At 38.1% G+C, this 21,957-nt stretch overlaps 2 protein-coding genes across 2 annotated transcripts; one reads left to right on the plus strand and one right to left on the minus strand.

The window, feature by feature from the left end:
- The first annotated feature begins 627 nt into the window (after positions 1 to 627).
- On the plus strand, positions 628 to 6,461 carry TUBB1 (tubulin beta 1 class VI). Its single transcript, XM_062589608.1, has 4 exons — positions 628 to 756; positions 2,656 to 2,764; positions 3,288 to 3,398; positions 3,516 to 6,461. The coding sequence occupies exons 1-4, from the start codon at positions 700 to 702 to the stop codon at positions 4,586 to 4,588; spliced, it is 1,350 nt and encodes a 449-aa protein (XP_062445592.1). The 5' UTR covers positions 628 to 699; the 3' UTR covers positions 4,589 to 6,461.
- A 2,318-nt stretch (positions 6,462 to 8,779) lies between these two features.
- Positions 8,780 to 9,950, minus strand: ATP5F1E (ATP synthase F1 subunit epsilon). The gene is made up of 3 exons (XM_062589612.1): positions 9,838 to 9,950; positions 9,582 to 9,708; positions 8,780 to 8,922 (listed from the first exon to the last, which is right to left on the minus strand). The coding sequence occupies exons 1-2, from the start codon at positions 9,867 to 9,869 to the stop codon at positions 9,585 to 9,587; spliced, it is 156 nt and encodes a 51-aa protein (XP_062445596.1). The 5' UTR covers positions 9,870 to 9,950; the 3' UTR covers positions 8,780 to 8,922; positions 9,582 to 9,584.
- Between the last annotated feature and the right edge of the window lie 12,007 nt (positions 9,951 to 21,957).

The following is a 21,957-nucleotide window of genomic DNA, read 5'->3' on the forward strand; positions in this document are numbered from 1 at the left end:
ACCACACATACAGATGGGTTTTAATCCCCCCCCCACACACACACACACACTGCCCCAGCCACTTCATGCAGTTAGACACTGAGACTGATGCTTGTTAGCAAATTGCAGGTCTGTCAGGCAGTGCGCTGAATGTTGTGATCATAGAAAGCTAATGCTCAAAAGCTGTTATTGGTTTGATCATAGATGTTGTCTTGTATTACTTTTTGTGATGCATAAAATTTAAATTATGCGGCAGAAATGCATGTGCTTAATAAATTAACATTGCTCATTTTTGGTGAGAAATAGCTCTATACGATAGCTCTGTGTGTGTGTGTATATGTATAAAATAATGAAATAAATACAATACGTGCACAGATATTCATGAATGACAGTATTTGCTGCACAGAAAATTGGAATTAACTGGGGAGGGGGAGCCATTTTTTCCCACACTCTCTCTGCAGTGTGCTATTACACTTTTGTATGTAGGCAGTGAAGAGGCACTTTGACTCCTTGTGAACAATTTTGATGAACACCTTGTGAGGAGCTGGCTACTCCCCTTGTGGGTGAGTGACAGCCCCACCAGTATAAAAAGGCCCCTTGGGGCCAGGCTCTGCTGGATGTGGCTGATGATACTGCAGCAGAAAGAGGGCTTGTTTTAGGGACTGCAACTAGAAAGCCTGTGTTAGACTGTAGCTACTAACAAATCCAAGCTATACAAAAATGCGTGAAATTGTGCATCTTCAGATTGGTCAGTGCGGAAACCAAATTGGAGCTAAGGTGAGGCTTCTTTTCAATATTGGTCATTAGTAGTAAATGCTATCAAAACCAACAGGTCAAATATTGTTAACAGGCTGGAGCTTTGCGGGTGGCGGGATGCATACTTTGCAATCTTAATGAGAGGATGTATGGTGTGTTAGCAGTGAATAGGGGTGTTTTGATGTCAGAGTGGTAGGATGAGCTTGCTCCTCATGCAAAAGTTGATGTTAAGACTGGCAAAAAGGAAACTTCTTTGCAGTGGCTCTATGGCATTGTGATTATACATGCTCCAGAGGATTCCTGCTGGGCCTCATATTCCAAGGGGCATTAGTCTGGGTTATAAAATATTGGGACGAATGAAGAAGAAGTCAGCGATTCCAGGGTTGCAGAGTTAGCATACTAGTGTGTTAGTTCAGTTCTACATCACTAACTCCCCCACATGGGAACCATTTAGATAGTTTTATTAGCCAACAGGCTGACCTGTACTGACACTGAGCAATTAATGTTTTTTAAGACCAGCACAAAGTGCAGTTAAGGATTCCTGCCTAATTGGCCTCTTGTGACAGATAGCCATGTCATTTACGGTATTTTTGTTCAGTTTGAACAACTGCATGCTGTTGCTTAGAGGGAAGTCAGTCATTGCTGACAGTGTGCATATGCTATGGAGAAAAAAATATATATTGTTCTGCTGTGTGATGGCCATAAAATTTGTTATTGTTCATTGGTAGGACATTGTCCACCCCCCCCCCCAAAAAAAAAAAAAAAAAAAAAGTATTGGATTAATTTGAAGACATGTGTGTCTGTTGGTTGGAGTTGGGAAGTTCTTTGAGGACAGGATAGTAAAAGGGGGGGGGGCATTGTTGACAATGTTGTGTTTGTGAAGTTAAAATGAGCCTGGATGCTAAAACCAAAAGACCTTTAGAATTTAAAATAGCCTGGACATTATAGCGAGTGGGTGTGTATGCATTAATGCTGCTGTGGTAGCTGTCCAGATAAGAGAGTCCCAGAACAAGACAACCATATGAACGTCAAGATAGGACATTTGGGTTTTCTTCCCTTCCCCTGGCAGAGTACTCACTCAAGTACAAGACAAGCTGAGTGTGTTGCCTCCGGATTTTGCCTCTGCCAAGAAAGTCCTGTGTGTATATAATACATAAAAAAATCTCTATGTTTTATTATTTTGTTATAATATCTATATGTTTTAATTACATACAGATATATAAAAACCAATAAAATAAGAGGTCAAAAGCAAAACAGTAGGTATAGAGTTTCTCAGATGTTCAGAATTACACTATTAACTCTTGGTCACCAAAAATTAGACGGGTTGATGATGAGGAATAGATCTAAAAAATAAGAATGTAAATGCAAATGCAATTAAAAGGACCAGTATCTTTGTGGAAAAACTTTATTCACATAAATTGGCTGAACCAGATTTGATATAGCAGTCCCACTTGTGCATGATAGGCCTCAAAACAAATGTCCTCCCTCCAAACAAACCACTCCTCCTCCCAAAACAAAAAAGGCTGCTTGACCCATACTATTTAAGTCTATGCTAACTAGTACCTGTGTTATTTAAACTAAAACCAATTTTCCTTTACTGTAAAGGGACCTATTAGTGCACAGGCACTTGCCTGCTGACATAAAAGGCTGACTGAGCTCTTCTCTGGAACATAGAGAAGGGTCGGGGGGGGGGGTTGCACTGACTAGCATGATGATTACATTTCATGCAGCTATTTTTACTCAAATTGTTCTTCTGTCCTTTACAGACTAAAGTGTAAGTAGCAAAGCAACCCCTCTCAACTTCAGGCACAATACCCTCTGTGTGTAGTCACAGCCGTGAGAGCAGCAGCAATGATGCTGAACACACTGTGCTGAAAAAAAAAAAAAAATGTGTGTTTTGAACCTCTTCCCTTTTTTCAGTTCTGGGAGGTGATAAGTGACGAACATGGTATCGACATCGCTGGAAACTACCGTGGGGCTGCACCAGTACAGCTTGAGCGAATTAACGTGTACTTCAATGAGGCTTACTGTAAGTGCTCACCACTGTTAGGGTCTTGTTAAAGCTATTTTACAGCACCAACATGAAAGTTAAAATGGGGGGGGGGGGGGCTCCAAAACCACTGTAGGTGAATAAGCATTGTCAAGGTTTTCTTTGACTTGTAATAGTAGTTGTTCATATTAATTCTCAGGCTTCAGAAAAGCACTTCTATCTGATAGCCCAAACCTGTTCTTAATCAAAGCAAAACTTCTGAGATCTGGACCTGTTTTCCTTTGGTAATTCTGCAGGAGTGAGCCCAGTTGTCGTTGGCCTGTTTGACTTCCCTGATGGTTTTGTTTGTTTTGCTTTGAAGTTTACTTGTGGCACAAGGTGAATCCCTGCCTGTTTTTTTTAAGCTCACTGGGGGTTGGGCTTAGCTCCAGCTTAAGCTTTGTTGGTCATTTTTTTTTTCCTATATGAAATACAATGAAATACCTAGACTGAAGTGATGCGATAGGGCTAATACTTTTGCAAGTAGATTCGGTAACTTGTACACATTTTTCTTTTGTTCTAGCTCATAAATATGTGCCCCGTTCTATCTTGGTGGACCTAGAACCTGGAACTATGGACAGTGTACGATCTAGCAAGATAGGCCCATTATTTCGACCTGACAATTTTATTCATGGTATGTATGCCATTAGTAAACTAACTAGGGCCAGCAGGTTCAAAGTTGCCTTTTAACATCATTTTTAGGGCCTTTAAAAATTAGTCTTGATAATATCATGGCTGTTTCTCTGTACAGGTAACTCAGGTGCTGGCAACAACTGGGCTAAGGGACATTACACAGAAGGAGCTGAACTGATTGAAAATGTTATGGATGTGGTCAGGAATGAGTGTGAGAGCTGTGATTGTCTTCAGGGGTTTCAGCTTATCCATTCACTTGGTGGTGGTACAGGCTCAGGTATGGGCACACTCCTCATTAACAAAATCAGAGAAGAATATCCTGACAGGATTATGAACACCTTCAGTGTTGTGCCTTCACCCAAAGTATCTGACACAGTTGTAGAGCCATATAATGCCATCCTCTCCATCCATCAACTAATAGAGAACACAGATGAGACCTTTTGCATTGACAATGAAGCTCTATATGACATATGTTTTAGAACTTTAAAGCTCACTAATCCCACCTACGGTGACCTCAACCACCTAGTGTCCCTAACGATGAGTGGGGTCACAACCTCACTCCGTTTTCCTGGTCAGCTGAATGCAGATCTGAGGAAGCTGGCTGTTAACATGGTGCCTTTTCCACGCCTGCATTTTTTTATGCCTGGCTTTGCTCCACTGACAGCTCGAGGTAGCCAACAGTACAGAGCCCTGTCAGTACCAGAGCTCACTCAACAAATGTTTGATGCACGCAACATGATGGCAGCCTGTGACCCTCGTCACGGACGCTACTTGACTGTGGCATGCATCTTCAGAGGCCGAATGTCTACCAGAGAAGTGGACGAACAGCTGCTGGCTGTCCAGACAAAGAATAGTTCTTACTTTGTGGAATGGATTCCTAATAATGTCAAAGTGGCAGTGTGTGACATACCACCACGAGGACTGAAGATGGCAGCTACCTTTATTGGCAATAACACAGCCATTCAAGAGCTCTTCATTAGGGTTTCTGAACAATTCTCAGCTATGTTTAGAAGAAAAGCATTTCTTCACTGGTATACTGGTGAAGGTATGGATGAAATGGAGTTTTCTGAAGCAGAAGGTAACACCAATGACCTTGTGTCCGAATACCAGCAGTACCAGGATGCCACAGCAGATGTTGAGGAATATGAAGAGGTAGAAGTGGAAGTTAGCCCAGAACAGGAAACACTCTAGAAACAATAGTAATATCAAAACATTGTCCTAACAAGCCCATTGATGCTCTAAAAAGAGCAATAGCCTCTATCTGCATACCTTTCTTAAGGTTTTTTTCCTCCATATCAGACAAAAATGTATCCAATATTACAGTATAATGCTTTTGAAATCAACAGCAGCTATGCTTGGCTTTCACAGACAACTGAATCTCTCTTCAAAAGAACCACTGTGAAGAAAAAGTTGTTTGATAAGTCTTTCTTAGTGATGTATTCACTTTTGGAACATATGGCCAGATACGACGTCATATACAGCCTGTGTGCACATATCAGGATCATAAGCAGTAGTAAAACAGACTATAGACTCTTGTCACACTTATTTATTCTCAGTAAACACTGTTCAGGTTTTTGTTTGTGAACCCATTACTGTTTTTAGGAACACATGCGTATCTGTAAAGGCCTACAAAGGCAGCATCTATTTTATTATGCATTCCACAGACCTATCTCTATCAACAGATAGGTTCAGTTTCTTAAGCAGGGCTTTCTTCAGTAGAGACTGAATAGGAACCTTAATTTTACTTTTTAAGGAAGCACTTAAATAAATAGTGCTATTACTGGTTTATAATTGCAGAGCTTTTTTATTGTCATGGTGTGGTTTGTTTTTTATTTCAAACTATAGACTGAGTTAAAATAGCATGCAAAATTGTGAACACAGTATAGAAGTTTTGGTGTGGTGTTTTTTTTTTGTTCCATATACTAACTATTGTAACTTTTCCACTTCAGTATAGCAAAATGAATAAAATGGGTTGCATGTAGTTAGAGATGCAAGTTGAGTGGCAGTCACTGACTGAGAAATACATTTTGACTCCAGGAAAAAGTTTCTTGCCAACTACAGTAATGTTTATAGCCATATACTTAGCATTGTATTTATAATAGTCTTTAAAACACAAATTCTATATATTTTTTAATAAAATACTTCAAAAGTTGACACATTCAATAGGCAAAAAACCAGTTTGTTCTTGTAAGGACTAACTTTAAAATTACATGAAAAAAAAGAGCTTGGTTTCTTATACTCTTCGAAATAAAAAACCACAAAATTATTGATTGTTTTCATCTCTTTTACAGTTAGTATGTTTGACAAGAGAGGTAAAATAAGTTATTTCTAAAGTGTAGATCTAAAAGGTGAATTTAATATTAAATGGTCAACTCTACACCATACATAGGGATGTTTACAAGAATGGTAAGTGAAAATCTTTTCAAAGGGAGCCAACTTCTACTGTGTTTTGGTATTCAAAGTGCTGAGTCTAGCAGACCTTTTTTTAATTGCTTACATCAAAATGTTTGAATGTGTTTTCTTCCACTTAATAGGAATGTGATGAGTAGACACTACCTTATTGATCAAGTGGATAAAGATACAAAATATAGGTTGAGCTAAATGTATTTATATAATCACTCAGTTATTAAGTAGCCCTTCCCAGAATTCCTGAGACAGAACTTTAAAGAATAGAACCCTTGCAAACAAACCAAAATTTTTTTCTCCCAAATGCAGACAAACTCCATTATATCACTCAAAGACCTGGATTTTCAAAGTTTTTCAGCATCTAACCTTCATTTGTTTCTTTGTATCTAAAACAAGCAGGGCACCTGTGCACACACTTAATGAGAAACATAGCTTCTGACTTAAAAAGAGCCTAATCCTTTCCTCAAACATTATCCTGTCTGAATTAGAACTTCCATTTTCAGCAAAATTATTACTAAAGTACCCATTTATGACAAGTTTTAATAACCAAAAATCACTGTAATTGTTTATATGATGTGCTCTTAAGAGTCTGTGATTACTGCTCTCCTGTGATGCATCGGTTTTACTGTAGATGGGCATGATATATAAAATTGCATTAAAATTATGTATGTAAAAATCTGCAAGTTCCTTATGGACTTTTTTCTCAACTTACCTTGAATTCTCTTTTGAAAACTGTATTAAAAAACAGAAGGGCATTAATTTTAAAGGATTGCCTAAAGCTGTTTTTCTTCCCTAAAGAAAATTTAGATGCTCCCTTCTCACCCCACACTGAAAACCTGTTTTTATATATGTGCATATATAAAATATATATATGTATGTACACACACACACATACACACACAGTTTGTTTTCTGTGCACTTTAAAATCCTGGGTATTCTAATTGCACTAGCTTAATCATGTGACCAAGCTATTCCATGCAAGTAAAGTTGGACTTTACATTTTTTCATGCATTCTGCTGTTAAATGATTAGCTTTGAAGGGACTGCTGCAACAAAGAAGTAAATAATAAATTCTAAAGCCTCAACTACACTAAATACATTAAGATGCTGATATTCCATGAAAAAAATATGTATTTTTATATATATGAACATATATATATATAAAATTAGTGGCAATCACAATACATTATTTCTATGTTCCTGTAGTTATTTTAAGTATATCAGTGGTTTTGAATACATTACCTGAATTAAGATGCAGACCAACATTTACATTTAATAAAGTCAACAAAAGGGAAAGCCTTATGTCACTTGTGACTTATGCTTTCTCTTTTTTTCCTCCACTCTCCTAGTGTTCCATTTCTACTAAATAGGAATAATTTGACTTGACAGCAATCACATCTTTTCAACTGCATACAGTTTTAAAGTAGGTGCAAGAAAAAAGACATTATCCTTTTAGTCTGCCTGTGCAGTTGTGACAAAGGATACAGAAAACACATACAAAAGCATACAATCATTGCAATATTAAAAGCAGAGCTGGAACATCATACATTATTAATGAATGTCTCCATCTGGACACCTAGAAAACTAGTAGGGTGATGAAGTAATGTTGTAAGAATTACGCTAATGGGTATAGGTTTTGATTTTTGTCACCCCCCCTGCTCACAGGAAAAACTACATTACTATCTTGCATTTTCTACAGTGAAATGAAAAACTGAGCCAATGGTAGTTCAGCAGTACAGCTGCAACAAAACCTCCTTCTCTGTACTTGTATCCAACTTGTAAAACAAATCAACCCAGAAGATTGAAATCAGGATGCTCTAAAGATGTAGCAATTATTGGAAAGCACTACATGCATGTCAACAACAGTCTGCATTTCCATCCAAACATTAATTATGAATGTAAAAAGTTGAGCCAAAGACTTGGAAAGCACCTAAGCATGTAACACCAGAAACAAGGTACCTGACAGAGCCCTAAGTATGCTTACCTGAGGAGTAAGTCTGCAGAGAGAAAACAATACTTCATGTTTTAGTTTGTCTTCAGTATTACCATCCATACTAAGAAGAGTGCAAGTGAACACAGTTTTGAAGTGAATTGTGTGCACGCTGTATTTCTTCCTACACAGCAGGGCAATGTTATACTTGATGTAAAGCTATACAGCAGCAAGAACATGTAAACACTTCCCCCCAAACCAATACAGCTGAAAGCACAACTTTCCCCTGATCCAGAGAGGATGGAGTACCACCTTCCTCTCCTACTGTTCCCTAGTGATGCGCACATCCCTCTCCCTCCCAGGACAATGACAAAGCACGAGCAGGAAGGACAACCAAGAGTTCAGCGAGGGTACAGTCCAGGGACTTCAGGTCTGCACTTCCTTCCCACCCTGCAAAGAAAGCCAAGTCCCCAAATCCTGATTCACTACTGTGTACCAGGCATTTTGAGAGATAGATCCTATGCATCACACGAATGGAGAAATAGCCTGTTTCCAGTTCAGCCTTTAAGTCTAAGCTTCATCAAACTGCTTTTCACTGAGTAGCTCTGAGCACAAATTGAAGATGAACAGTATTACCACTGAAAAACTTACTTAAAAAAACCAACACTGTACTGCTTCCCACCATACGACAGAGCTGACAGAAGTATTTTTAATCACATTTTTGAAATTATGGGCTTGTATTCTCTATTGAACATAGATAATAATGAAGAAAACTTTAGCCCAAAGCATGCACTAATCATTGAATTAAAGTAGGCAAAATTTTAAACAACAGTTAAGTCTCTCCCTCTTTGACCTAAAATATCAATGTGGACACCCAAGATATTTACCTTAAAAATAAATGCATCTTGTTACTGAGCAGTAGAGTTTGATAAAAAAAAAAAAAAAAAAAAAAAAAAAAACAATTTTCTGTTTTAACACAAGATAAATGTCTCTGCAAAAGGGAATACATCATCCATTTACAGAAAAACACCACTTGCCACGTATACATTTGTTTGTTAAGTGACATTTATTAGCATGCTGATTTACATACTGGCAAATTTTACAGGTAATGTGATAACATTATGTTGCGAGTCTTGAGCTTGCCTACAGCTTTGCAGTTTGTTGTTACAGTATTCACCATAGGCCAGTTCCTATAAGAAATTTAAAGTACAAGTTACTTCATTCAAGAATGAAAAAACATGTACAAGGTTTGCTTCAGAGAGAAAGCCATTTTACATGAAGAATAGAAGCTGTTCTACATATTTGGTACTGCCACCTATTTTTTAGGATGTCAAATGCAACCATTCCAAACCGTGAATAATTTTTCTTTTTAATGCAAAACAGGCCTAACATATATTTTGCCAGCCATATTAACTGCAGATCTTGATTCAGACATTTAGTTTACTATTTTACAGACAGCACTGTCATTTAGAAGCATGCTGATCAGCAAGCACCTTACAGAGAGACTTGTGCTGTTTCAACAATATTACTGTGTGCAGACACAGTGATGACAATGTTAAGGCACAAACATTACATTTATTACAGCAAGCTGATGCCTCATCTGTATAACAGCCCTGGTCACAAATCCATCTTTCCCAGGTATGCTATTTAATGCTTGAGACAGAGTCTAGAGACTATTTCAGTTGCTAGCGATGCAATGACACAAGTAAAACTGCAAGCAGCATCTACCTTTCACAGAAACTAGGTAACCTTCACGCAGGTGAGCCTGCCCGTTAGGGAAACGCGAGGAGCCCGGCGCTGCTCAGGGGAAGAGCTGCAGTAAGACACCTCCGGCCAGGCGCTTACTTACATTTCATTCCTTCTTGGGCTTCACTGTTTTCACAGTGGCCGTGGCCGCCCTCTCCGCCTCTGCTTTGTACTGAGGCTTCATTGCTGCTCTAACGACCTGGGCACAGATCTGGGAGTACCGGATGTAACTACAGCCAGAGGGAAGGGGGAAAGAAGAAAACAACAGTAAGAATCAAGCACGTCCCCAAAGCCTCTCCCCCCCCCCTCCAGAGGCGCCTCGGCAGCCCGCGCTGCGCGGCCCGGGCCGCGGCCGATACCTGAGCCCGGCCTGCCGCCAGTACGACACCATGGCCGCGGCTCCCGAGGACTCGGCCGGCCGCCGCGCGCCGCCGCCGCCAAGGTCAGCGCCCACCGGAACGGGAAAGGCGGCCCTTCCCGCCGCCAGCCAATCAGCATGCAGGAGTACTCGCGCCGCCAACCAGAGTTCGAGTTACCTCAGGGAATCTGGCCAATGGCAACTACCCTGCCCCTCCCCCTAGCCATAAGAACAACCAATCAGAGAGCTAAATGAGGCAAGCGCGGCCCCGCGGGCTGCTGAAGAGGAGCGAGGGCCTCTGTGGGTGAGGCGCCGCGTCGGCCAACGCGCAGCGTTTCCCCTCGGCCGGGAAGGGACCTAGCGCTAGCCCGGGGCAAGAGAGCGGGAGCAGCCGGCCGTGCCGGGCCGCATCTGATCAACCCCGCACCAGTGCGGCGTTTGTCTCCGCTTCCCCTGGCGCTAAGTACTGCTTAGAGAGGCCTCGGTTCTAGCTTCCAGGTATGGCCAGCTGGGACCTGCTCCAGGGATCGAGAAAAGGGGAGTTTGGTGATTCTGAGCCAGTGATTTGTCAGAAAAATAGTACATTCGAATAAACTATGGACTAGACGTTTAAACTTTTTTTTTCTATGAGGCTGATGGCTAGTTATAGTTATTAGTTACATATTAAGTCATTGCTAAATAGTTCAGTAATGCTGTTGTAATTAAGTATTTAAGCAAGTGCCTGAAAGTGCCTTTTCCCCCCCCTCCCCCCAATCCATATCAGATGTTGTTACTTCTTTCTGCTATTTTTTTTAGCTCTTTAACAGTGTAAAGATGAAAATGAGAACCAAGTGATGTTTATAACACAGACTACTTCTGATCTGAAGTTTTAAGCCAGGTGTGGCCAAGCTGTGCCATTTTCTGAGTTTATCCCCTAGAATACAATGCCTTAGCATGGGATTCTTCTGGCTGTAAGAAAGACCATTTGTTGCATACACATACAATTATATTAATCATTTACTCTAAACAGATGTCTTAAAAACAACATAATCTAGCAGCTCTAATCTTTTGTTTACACTTGCTGGAAAGTAGTAAACAATTTTCCATATGTAATGGTGGTAATAAGCAAAGATCTTAAGAGCAATAAGCAAAATTGACTTGAATCACATTTGGTAGGCATCAACACAGTCCTAATTTAATGCTTAGTTAAATAATTGGTATTTAAGTACATATTGGATTGGGCTTTTATTACATGCTTGCATGTAAGTATGTATACCTATTCTCACATCTATCCTTTCCATCCAAAACCAGAGCATACCACAAAATATGTAAGAATTCTCCAAGAGCCATATGGATTTAGAGGAAACTCTGATGACTTGGGTCATTCCATAGAGGCTTTGTGTTTTCCTGCCTATTCTGCTATGTGCTGAAGTATATCACCCTAGAAACTACACAGTGATGGTTACATTTACAGTAAATTTCTAAAGCAGAGAATAATCAATTTTATTAGAGATTTCACTTAGTCCAGGACCACTGCAGTTAACAATTGATACACCATAAGAATGACAGCACAGATCCACCAAAACCAAGAGAATAATCATTTACTAAATATATGATAGTGTGTTTCATGGATAATCATATGACAGTGGGAAAAGATTGCCTATTAATGTAATTAGCAGGAACACCAACTGGGAGGAAAGAGTGGGAAGAAGGAAAGAATGTCCTGTCCTTACTTTACCTACTTGATCTCTCTACTGAGATTACTGAAGAAGAGTCTAATTGGTGCCAGTTGTGATGACTTTAGGACACCAGGTTAGACTAGTTCCTTCCATCTGGAGCAATAATTTATTATTGTTTTTAATGCCTATGAAATGTCTTTGCTCCAACTGAATTTGGGCTTCATTTCTAAAATCAAAGTATTACAATTTTTCCTACATCAATTTAAAAAGATAAATAATATAAATGAGGCAGCAAGCAATTCCTATTTCAGGTATTTATTTCCTTATTTAGATTTTATGCAAGCCATTTTTGTCCTTATGCTTCTGAGACATATATGGCCTATTGGAGCAAAGCTTTCCATTTTGTAAAAAATTAAAACTAATAAAAGATATTTTGAATGACAGACAGCACTTTCAAGACAGAAAGGGTATCAGTGAGGTGATATTGAAACAAAAGATATTTGTCTTTGGAAAACTCAATTATAAGAATGATAAAAAAATAGTTCAAAGAAGCACCGAAGATATAAGAAAGCCCAACTCTGTTACCTATGCAGCATATTTGATATAGCACAACTAAGTGTACTACTTGCATATTCATATACTGGTAAAGGACATTATTGGTAGGTACTTGGTAGGTAACATAGTTACAGATAAGATTATTTTAAGCCTTATGGGCAGCCCAGGCCACAAATACAGCTTGCCAGAAAAGAATTATGCTAGCAGTGATGATCACTTGTTTCAGCTACATGTCCCTCTATTTCTTCCCCCCACTACAGCCTCTGATCCATCATTCTACCTATCTCTCAGCTGCTCCTTTTTTTTCCCCCAATTTTCTTTCCCACCACATCTCCCCTCTCTGTACCTCCATATGAAGTATCCATTGCCTGCAATTCTGCACAACCTGCTCAGATTTAAATTGGTAATGGAGATATGCAACCTGGATGCCATTATTTGCACATTTAGCTCTATTTACTCTTTATTGATCTTGATAGATAAACATTCAGCATTAGTTGAAAAGTTAAATCTTTGGGAGAGGTAGCAGGCTGAGACAGAATGAAAATTAGGTAACAGAAATTGCGTTCTATAACCTTTCCAGAATATATATTGGTATATATGCAGCTATAAACAAGGCACTGTTACAGATTTATACAGCCTATTTTCATACCCAGTTCTGTTTAGATGATAGGACATATTTGTAAAGCCCCAAACGTTCCTCAAATAGAGCTTTTGGAGACATTTGACACAGAAATTAAAAAGAGTACACAAAGGAGGAAGGTTTAGAAAGGTATGGAGAAGTTGCAGAGGAGGAAAATGGATATTCTAAGAGGGTTAGATGCAGAGATCAAGAGAAGCTGAAGAGGTGCGGTTAGAAACATCCAGAAATGTGAGAGCAGAGAGGTTGGGAGGAACTAAAGATGTGAGATTAGAAATGTCCAGTGAAACTGAGGAAGAGAGGGAAGAAGAATCCTGAAAGGAAAGATCAGAGGCATCCAGTAAGGGTGTAGAGATGAGATTACAGACATCCTCAGAGGTTGATGAAGATGGCTCAGATGAGTCCTGAAATGTGAAATTGTTAAAATCCGTGAGATCTAGTGATTCTGAAGAGGTAGAGGTGGTGTATTCTGAGACATCTAGTGAGGGTGGAGGGGTTGTACAGGAAAAGTCCAAGGAAGCTGAGGAGGTGTGACTGGAGTCAACCAGGGAGGGTGAAGAAGTGAGGCTGGAGAGGTCTAGAGAGGTGGAAGAAGTGGGACTGTAGAAATCTAGAGAGGGTACTGAGGTCACACTTGAGAGATCTAAGGAGATTGAAGAACTGTCGCCAGAGAGGTTCTGAGAGCCCGATGAGGTGAGACTTGATAAGTCCAGCGAAACGGAAGAGGTGAAACTGGAGCACTCCAAGGAATCTGAAGAGGTGAGGCTGGAGAGCTCTAAGGAGATTGAAGAAGAGGTACTGGAGAAGTCTGAAGAGGCTGAAGAGGTGAGACTTGAAAGGTCCAGAGAAGATGAAGAGGTGAGAGTGGAGAAGTCCACAGAGGACGAAGAGCTCAGACTGGATAGATCCAAAGAATCTGAAAAGGGGATTTTAAAGAGTTCCAAGGAGGCTGAAGTCTTGACACTGGAGGGGTCCAGGGAGACCAAAAAAGTGAGACCAGGTAGGTCCAGGTGGATCGAAGGACAAAACTGAAAAGCCAAGTAAATCTGCATGACTACTGTCTTACTAAATCTTAAGTATTTTTAATTATGAATTTCTAATAACATGCCAAAAAACCTTAAAGACATAATGAAGCCCAAAGAATATTACAACTGAAAATAACTAAGCACACAAGAGAGGGCTAGTATTTTAATCCTTATGTCTCTTCATCTCTGCTTTTTGGTACAGAAATTATAGTAGTAAAAGTTCACAGAATTAGTCTTTAGAATACTGCTCTTCTGAGAGAACTACAAGCACAGGAAAACGTTGTTTTTCTATCTTTTTAATATTTTTTTATATTTGATATTCTGGCATATCTTTCATATTCAGTCAGATTTTAGCATCTACAATAGCCTGACAGAGAATACCATTGTCAGATGCAGTCTCCCTGTCTTGAAAGTCTCAAATAAAACAATAGTTACAAAATGTTTTTGTTTTTCAAGTATCACAGGATATTCAGACGTTATACTGCATTATACTTGTTATGCAGAGAGATTTAAACAAATACACAGTTGTAAAAGGCAACTGCAAGTCAAACTTGGCCTCTGGTTATAATGGTGTGAGGGATTACTTCTGTGTGATTCACAACATCTAACTCAAAATATGGATGTTTCTGATGACACTAACAGAAACGGCAAAGGAAAACTATTTTCCTCAGCAGCGTGTCCAGATTTTATTTTTGGAAGGCAGCAGTATGCTGAAATGGTTCCATGACTAAGAAATAAACACTTCAGCAACATCAGCTCTGCTTGCTCTTTATCTAAAGAGAGGTCTTTTTTTAGTTTTATTTTTTTATCTGTGGGCCTAGAAAACTGTACCATAAAAACAGTATCTTTTTATTTTGTGGTTAGTTTGAATCATCTAACAAAAATATACTGCAGAGATACATTCTGATAGAAAGCAGGTATGTAATTAAAAAGGAAACAGAGCAGCTTATATTTCAATTCATAAAGGTGCTTCTAATTATAGTGTGAGTAGATCAAGAGGCAGATCATTCTACAGCTGCCTTCTCTCAAGACTGTAGTGCAAAATGGAGTAGTTGAATCCTGCTGTTGTCTTTCTAGGCATGGGATTACACATACAATTTTTCAGAGAGTCATTACAAAAATTATTGTATTACCCAAGAAGGTGAAAGATGGATACTTAACTGGAGGCTGCAGTTTCTCTGGTGAATGCACCCAAGCTTTGTCTGTGTTATTATACAACTGATGTCCAGATGCATGTATAACAGATTTAACATAATCGCCATGGGCAGAACTCCCACTGAAGTCACCTCAACTAAGGTAGGGGTCTGCTGAATATTAGCTGAAGTTGATAAGAATGATGCCTTCCTATGTAAATATGATTTAGCATAATTTAGCACAACGTAAAATTAGCACAACATAAAAATTATTAGACTAAGAAAAGCTGCTTATTTAAGAGTCTCACTTATTTAAAACTCTCACTTAACGGTGAGACCTACAAATGAAATAGCTATTGAATATACTTAGTATTTATTCATAATATAGTTGTAATTTTAGAGCTCATGCAACATGGTTGTAATTTTATCAAGAGAATAAAGTTTATAGATCAGAAAGGGAAAACATGTAACTTTCTCAACATGTATAATACTTGTGATGAGATTACAAGCTTCCCTGTTGTCCTATATTCATAACAAAACTAAAAATAATTGAACTCCTCAAAAATCATTAGTTAACAACATTCCATCATTTTGTGACTATCTTTAATTTAAAAAGTTTCTCAAATGCATAGTACAGAGGAAGCTAAGTAATTATATAAGTCAAATTACAATTCAGCAAGAAGCCAGTATCAGTATGCTTTCCAATAGATTAAAAATTCCGTCATCCCCTCACTGTGTTCCTTTTGCCTTAATTTCAAATGGCAGAGATACTGCACATCTTCTTTGAAATAATCTAGTCAAGAAACACGAAGCTATAGTTATTATTGTATAAAATAGACGTCAGTAATAATACTTACTACCTCTGAGAGCTGTGGACTTATCTCCTTTCTCTGCTTGGGTAAGCCATATTGGGCTGTGCTGTTAAAGCTCTGCTGTTCTTTCTGCTGATGACCCTAATCTGTTGCACAGCTACTGGAAATCATGCCATGCTGATGACAATACAGGTCATCATCTCCTATTAAATCTCTTCTTGTCTAAGAACAGCACTCACCACAGAGCACCAGCTTAAAACATTCTGAAATCAGCCCTAATTATAAGATAAAGTTTCAATTTTGTACTGATTCCTTTTACAGGACTACGTTTTGAAGGTTAGTTGATTTAGCAGATGAAGAAAATAATTTTTAACTTTTGGACACCTGGATTCAAAGTAAAAATAATTCTGGCAATGTTATTCAAGTTCTCGGCTGTCCATTCTACAAAGCCTGGCACAGATTTTCTTTGGAGGGACCCAGGATCTGCAGATCAGAATTCAGGTACACTCAAGTTTTAAGAATTTTGTGCATCAATAATTATTTTAATGTATTTAATAACTTTTTATGTTAGCTTTGTTACTTTTAAGGTATTTTTATGATAAAACACCACAATAATGTAAAACTTTCTCTTCACAGATGATAATATTGGATAAAAGTTTCAAACACCCGCGAGACATGAAAAGCTAGGGCCCTTTTTCAGAAGTTCCTAAGTTTTTTTGAAAGGCAAGAGACACTTAGAATCTTGGATAAATAAGGGTTTGTAAAAATTATACACATTATTGTATCTCTCTTTGCAGATAGAGAAATATTTATGCAGTACCACCCTGCATAAATATGTCCTTTCTATGCTTTCACAGGAAAAGCAGAGAAGTTATGTCACTTGCTGAGTATTATCCAAAATTGACAATTCTAAACAGGAGAAATAAGCCTGTATAAAGCATCAAGCTAAGACAGTAAAATGTTTCTAGTACTTCAGCTAGATGATTCAGAATATTATATTGGACTATATGATATAAATAAATCCTAACTATCAGTACTAACACATATCTGCTAACTCCTAACTTCACAACCTACCTACTAGGTTTTACTATGGATACTATATGAAAATGGGTTTAAAACATAGCAAATCTAGATAAACTGGTATCGTTATCTCACAGATTAATAATATCTAGCTACTCCCCTGAAAGCCATTGACAAGAAATCACCAAATTAGGCTACTTGCAACATTTGGGCCATATTATAAAACAGGTTTATTAGGCTGTCCGCAAAGTACAACAGTTTCTAGAAATACTGGTACACAGTTGGAAGGCCAATTTCTTTTTTTGACTGATAGATAATTTTAGAATTTGATGGAAAAAAGCTTGGGCCTATGGTTAGTAGAAAAATATTTATCCATGTATTACTGACTTTATATCCCCCAGCAGATAATGAATATGTAGCTGATACTTTTTTTAGTTCAGCATTTTTAACTGTTTAATTAAAGAATTGTCAAATGTTTTGGAGAAGAGAATGCCAAAAAGCCATCTTTTGTTGTACTTGTGGTATGTGCAAGTGAAGAGAGAGAGAGATGACAGATCTTTAGCATTTAAATCAACAATACACAAATGTAGTTTTACTGTTATAACAACACATTATAAGAAATAAAATTAAATTGACCTTTTGTCAAGCATTGACGCTAGCTGGGGGTCAGCTGTAATTTTACAGGCCATCAGGCCATCAATTGATGTCTTACAAATTATCTCCTGATTTGCTGGGCTGAAAAACAAAGCTCCAATTATAAAACAAATCCAACTAAAACCTGAATCCCACAAGTTTGCAGAAGTCTGATGAATTACTAAGCGTTCCAATATTAACCATTACTTTTTTTACAGCATCAAATACACTTCTAGTAGATGCACTATGAAATTACCACAATACGTGTTGCAGAGACAATATAATTTCAGGAAACTTAATAGCTTGCTATAGATAGGGAGAACCTCCATTCCTCCTTCCCTTCCAGTGTGTCCCACCTTGGTGCTGGCTGCATATATATTGTATCACTTCTCACATGCAGTTTTCTGACTCAGCAAGTTGAACTGGCTCAGCAAAGGGTCTGAAGAGCACTGTATCCAGCACCAAGAGAAGCAGCAGGATGGCACAGCCAAGAGCAAGCAGGCAGGCAGACATACATGGGACTGTTTCCTTTCAGTGTGGAAAACAAGTAATCTAGTGCAGTCAAAAACATAACTACACCTTTAGAAGCATTCAATCTTATGGTAACATAAAAATGAATGTGTACAATAGAGAAAGAAAGGGTCCCGTGGAAGTGAAAGGACAGCCTTCAGCTTCAGGAACTGGAGGATTCCAAAATGACTCTGTGCTTTCACATGAGTTTTACAGTCACTCTTCAGTTCTTCTATAAACTAACTTCTGTAGGATGCTGATCGCTCCTTCAAACAGAGCATCTCTCAATGCCAAGGGGCGTTTGAAAGGTTGCAGTTACTAGACATTGGGTGCTTAGGATTACTTATTTAAGACTTGTTGGAAAAGACTAACCATATAGTTTAACTGCAGTTACACAGCACAACAGACAAGTCAGCAACACTGTAGGAAATCTCAGTTAAAGCTTCCTCTAAGCGTATTTTTCCAAAATAATGACTAACAACAGATTTACAGTTAGAGTTAGCAGCTATAAAACTGAACGGGTGCTGACACCCATTGTTAGCAAGAGGAAGTACTGCTCAGGTAAACTTTGTTTAGAAGTACTTCATTCTTATTGCTGATTGAACCAATGCATATTATTTGAGTGTTCGTAGAGACACAAATAATTTCAGTCACAGTAAATTTAGGACTTCACTTTCTTCCATGGTAGCTGTTTATCATTTCACTCCGTGAATAGTAGTGCCTTTTAGAACGCTAGAATATTAGGCTATCAGCAAGATTTATACTGCATAAACCTCACTCTCAACAAGCTAAAAGTTTATAGCACAGATGGGTGCATGGAAGCTAGACAACTACACACCATCAAGACAAGGTTAAATCACTATGGATCTGTTGTTCTTGGAATGCTTTGCAGGTAACATGAGACAAATTGTTCTACTGTTGTTTTAGCCATACCAAGCCTGTTTAAATCAAGAAGGAAAGGGCAAGATATGTTTAATTAACAGCTAAAAATCTTTACTAAAACTAAATCTAACACCAAAATCCCACTACTGGCAAGTCCGATTCTTACATAAAACCTGAAGCAATTTTCCACTCCTTGTTTCAACCTGTGACATAAATCATAAATCACCTTCATTCAGAATTTTTCCATAGGCGTTTGTCTATGTCCATGGAGCTACTTAAGAACACTTAAAATTTCATTACAACCAGCAGCTAATACAGATGTTCAGTTTCGATAGAAGAGGGCATTAAGCTTGCCAGGATATCAAACGTTCAGCTACTGCAATTTAACCTTTTAAAAAAAATTAATAGCTTTTCTGGATGCAGCTTGTTTTAGAAGGACCCTAAGAGACTCACAGCATGCCTCTCCTCCAGGCAGAATCCTCCTTTCCTTTCTTACTAGTTTTGTCCCTTCAGCTGTAGGTCAGTTTTCTTCTTTCCCGCCTCCTTCACTTTTTCCAACCACCTGAAGCCACAGCTTCCTCGTGCTAGCTGAGGTCACTCACTGCAGTTATCAGCCGTTGCTACTGTACATTCCTCTCACCATTGCTAGCCGTGACGCAGCCCTGCAGCGCACTATGAGCTACTGAGATCCACTGTGGACATTTGATGCGTTTAACTGGATAAGAAACAATCTGAGTATGCATGCAATACTGAACACCCAGCAGTTGCAGCTTCCTTCTCTTGTTACAAGATAACTACCACCTTCTAACTGCTGCCTGGTGCACCACTCCATCGCAAGGAAAACTCCTTTAGGCAAACTCTCCTATCCTGAGAATTGTGTGTAAACAAGCAAGCTCTTATGTGACTGTCCAGACCCAAACATTTTGCTCTCAACAGTGTGCATGCAGATTTTATGTAGAAAGACACATTCCTTAACAGGTAAATTGTAGCATGTAAATCTTAGCCCCAAGTAGAGTGAAGATCTTTCCACAGGATCTAGCAGGCTGGGAAATCCAGTTACTAGTCAATATGTCAGATTTACAGAAAAAGCAGAGTTACAAAGCAAAAGAGACAACAGCAGCTGCAAATGGATTTATTACCACTGAAAATATGTATTTTAGGATAGACATTTGAGTTCAAAAATAGTAAAAAAAATAGTAAAAGCCACAGCTCTTCTTCACCTTCACCCTCCTCATTCTACATTACTCACCCAGCAGTTAAAACCCCCTCACAAATTTATCAGGAAGTTTTAGGAACTAGCAAGAACACAGAAAAAAAGTTTATTTAAAAAGCATCACATACAGAAAGCCATACTCCCTGACAGAATGAGAAAGCAGCCATAAAAATAAAGAAAACCATGATCTTTCAAGAGGCTATTGAATGCTTGCAAAAATTAATTAAATAGCCTAATTTTTTTCAGTGCAAGGCCAACCAGTGAGTTCATACTATGCAGTGCTTAGTGCAGGCAATTTAGGAAAAGATTAAGTTGACTATAAAATGCCCAGAACTAAATGATGCTTAAGGCATAACAAATATTAAAAATGGTTTCAAGCATTGCACTTCTTTTTAACAGAAGTGATTGTAGTTTCACGGAAGTTTAACATAAATTTATGTTAAGTTGAAATGCTATTGCAGTTGTAAATGTCAAACCTCAATGATTTCAATTTACAAAGGTAAAGTCTCAAACCTTCTTTTTAGAAAAATATTTAAAATTTAACTTTTTATAAGGTATACATACACATACCTGGTTTTTTCCCTACACAAAAGGTTCTACAGAAGATTGTGTTCCCTTATATTCACAACTTAAAAATAAGCTCCGGTGCTCTGTTTAGCAGACATTATTCAATAGGCAAGTCTCATATAACAGAAATGGCATGCAACATAAAATATGGTAGAACAGGTCTTAAAGGCTAAGAAATAGGCTTGACGTTACTTTTAAGCTTAGAATCAAAATTCTAGGAAGAGCCTCTGGCACCAAAACACAAGATCATCAGTTAATTCAGGGCTGTGTTTGTCCATTTTTCTTTCACAATGAAGGAGTCTTATGGGACAGATAGCCTCTACTGAAGTCAACAGGACTACCAATGGAGTGATAGAATATGAAATAAGGATAGCAAAGTCTAACCTTTAAGTTCCCACAGATAATTACTGGATACAGTACCAATAATCTATAGCTAGTACCAAGAAACAAATTCAAACTGTATGAAACTTTTTATTCTCAAGGCTTTCATTTCAAAAGACTTGTTTTGTGAGTAAATTAATTTAAAGAATAAAGGAATTTCTAAAACTTGGATTAGAACAAGATGTTCTATTCAAGATACTATGTTTAAATTAAAGGACAACAGGCTATTCAGTTGATGTAATAGGTTATTTTCAGAGCATGATCAAATTAATAGATATATCTATTAATGTTTTTAATACTGCTTCCTCTTTTTAAGTCTCTATTTAGCCAATGAAATGTTTTTGTCCCTCAGGTGTTTCTTCTATGTTACAAAGTGAACACTTACTTTCCCTACAAGCTCTAGCAGCTTGCAAGATACTAATGTTCTATGCTTAGTGTATCCCTTTATTTAATGGGATTTTAGAATTGGAAATACATATCCTGTAAGTTTAAAATAAAACTCTACCTTCAGTTACTGCATGTACAGCTCATCAATGTCACAGTTAGGAACAGAATTTGGGCCTTAGTAGGTTAGAAACATTTTGCATGTTTTACCTATACTGACTGTAAAAACAGTTTTGAGTACCATGTTAGATCAACCAGTTAAACAAGAGCCAAAAAGTTTATCAAAAAAATTTTGTACATTCTTTTGTATTTCAAGCTTCAAGTAATAAACTTCTGCTAAACCAAGTTGTATCACCCATCTATCAAAAATTAACAGAACAATGCTAGAACAAACCATTCTGCTTAATTTTGGGCTTGGTCCCAAAAGAGGTAGTCCTTGAATCACACAAAAATAAGAATACCACTGAAGTCAACCTAACATGCCAGTCTCCTCCAACATATGCAGCCTCAGCTCTTTGCAAGAGACTTCCATATTTGAAAATACTATAAGTTAGTGTTCATATACAGGAACTACACTTGAAAAATATTTCTTCATCTGTAACCTAAGTTCGGTCCAGCAGAACCAATACATTAATTAAGCTTTGCACATCAGCCTCATTAGTAAGATTTTAGCTTTTCTCCAAATGTAATTTGGAACATACCTAATTCACA

The sequence above is a fragment of the Rhea pennata genome, chromosome 16, assembly GCF_028389875.1.
Source record: "Rhea pennata isolate bPtePen1 chromosome 16, bPtePen1.pri, whole genome shotgun sequence".
NCBI classification, from domain to species: Eukaryota; Metazoa; Chordata; class Aves; order Rheiformes; family Rheidae; genus Rhea; species Rhea pennata.

Coding starts and splice junctions, on each gene's coding strand:
- TUBB1 (XM_062589608.1), top strand. CDS start 700: ATGCGTGAAATTGTGCATCTTCAGATTGGTCAGTGCGGAAACCAAATT. Junction 757..2,655: donor GAAACCAAATTGGAGCTAAG/GTGAGGCTTCTT, acceptor CCCTTTTTTCAG/TTCTGGGAGGTGATAAGTGA. Junction 2,765..3,287: donor GTACTTCAATGAGGCTTACT/GTAAGTGCTCAC, acceptor CTTTTGTTCTAG/CTCATAAATATGTGCCCCGT.
- ATP5F1E (XM_062589612.1), bottom strand. CDS start 9,869: ATGGTGTCGTACTGGCGGCAGGCCGGGCTCAG. Junction 9,709..9,837: donor TGGCGGCAGGCCGGGCTCAG/GTATCGGCCGCG, acceptor CTCTGGCTGTAG/TTACATCCGGTACTCCCAGA.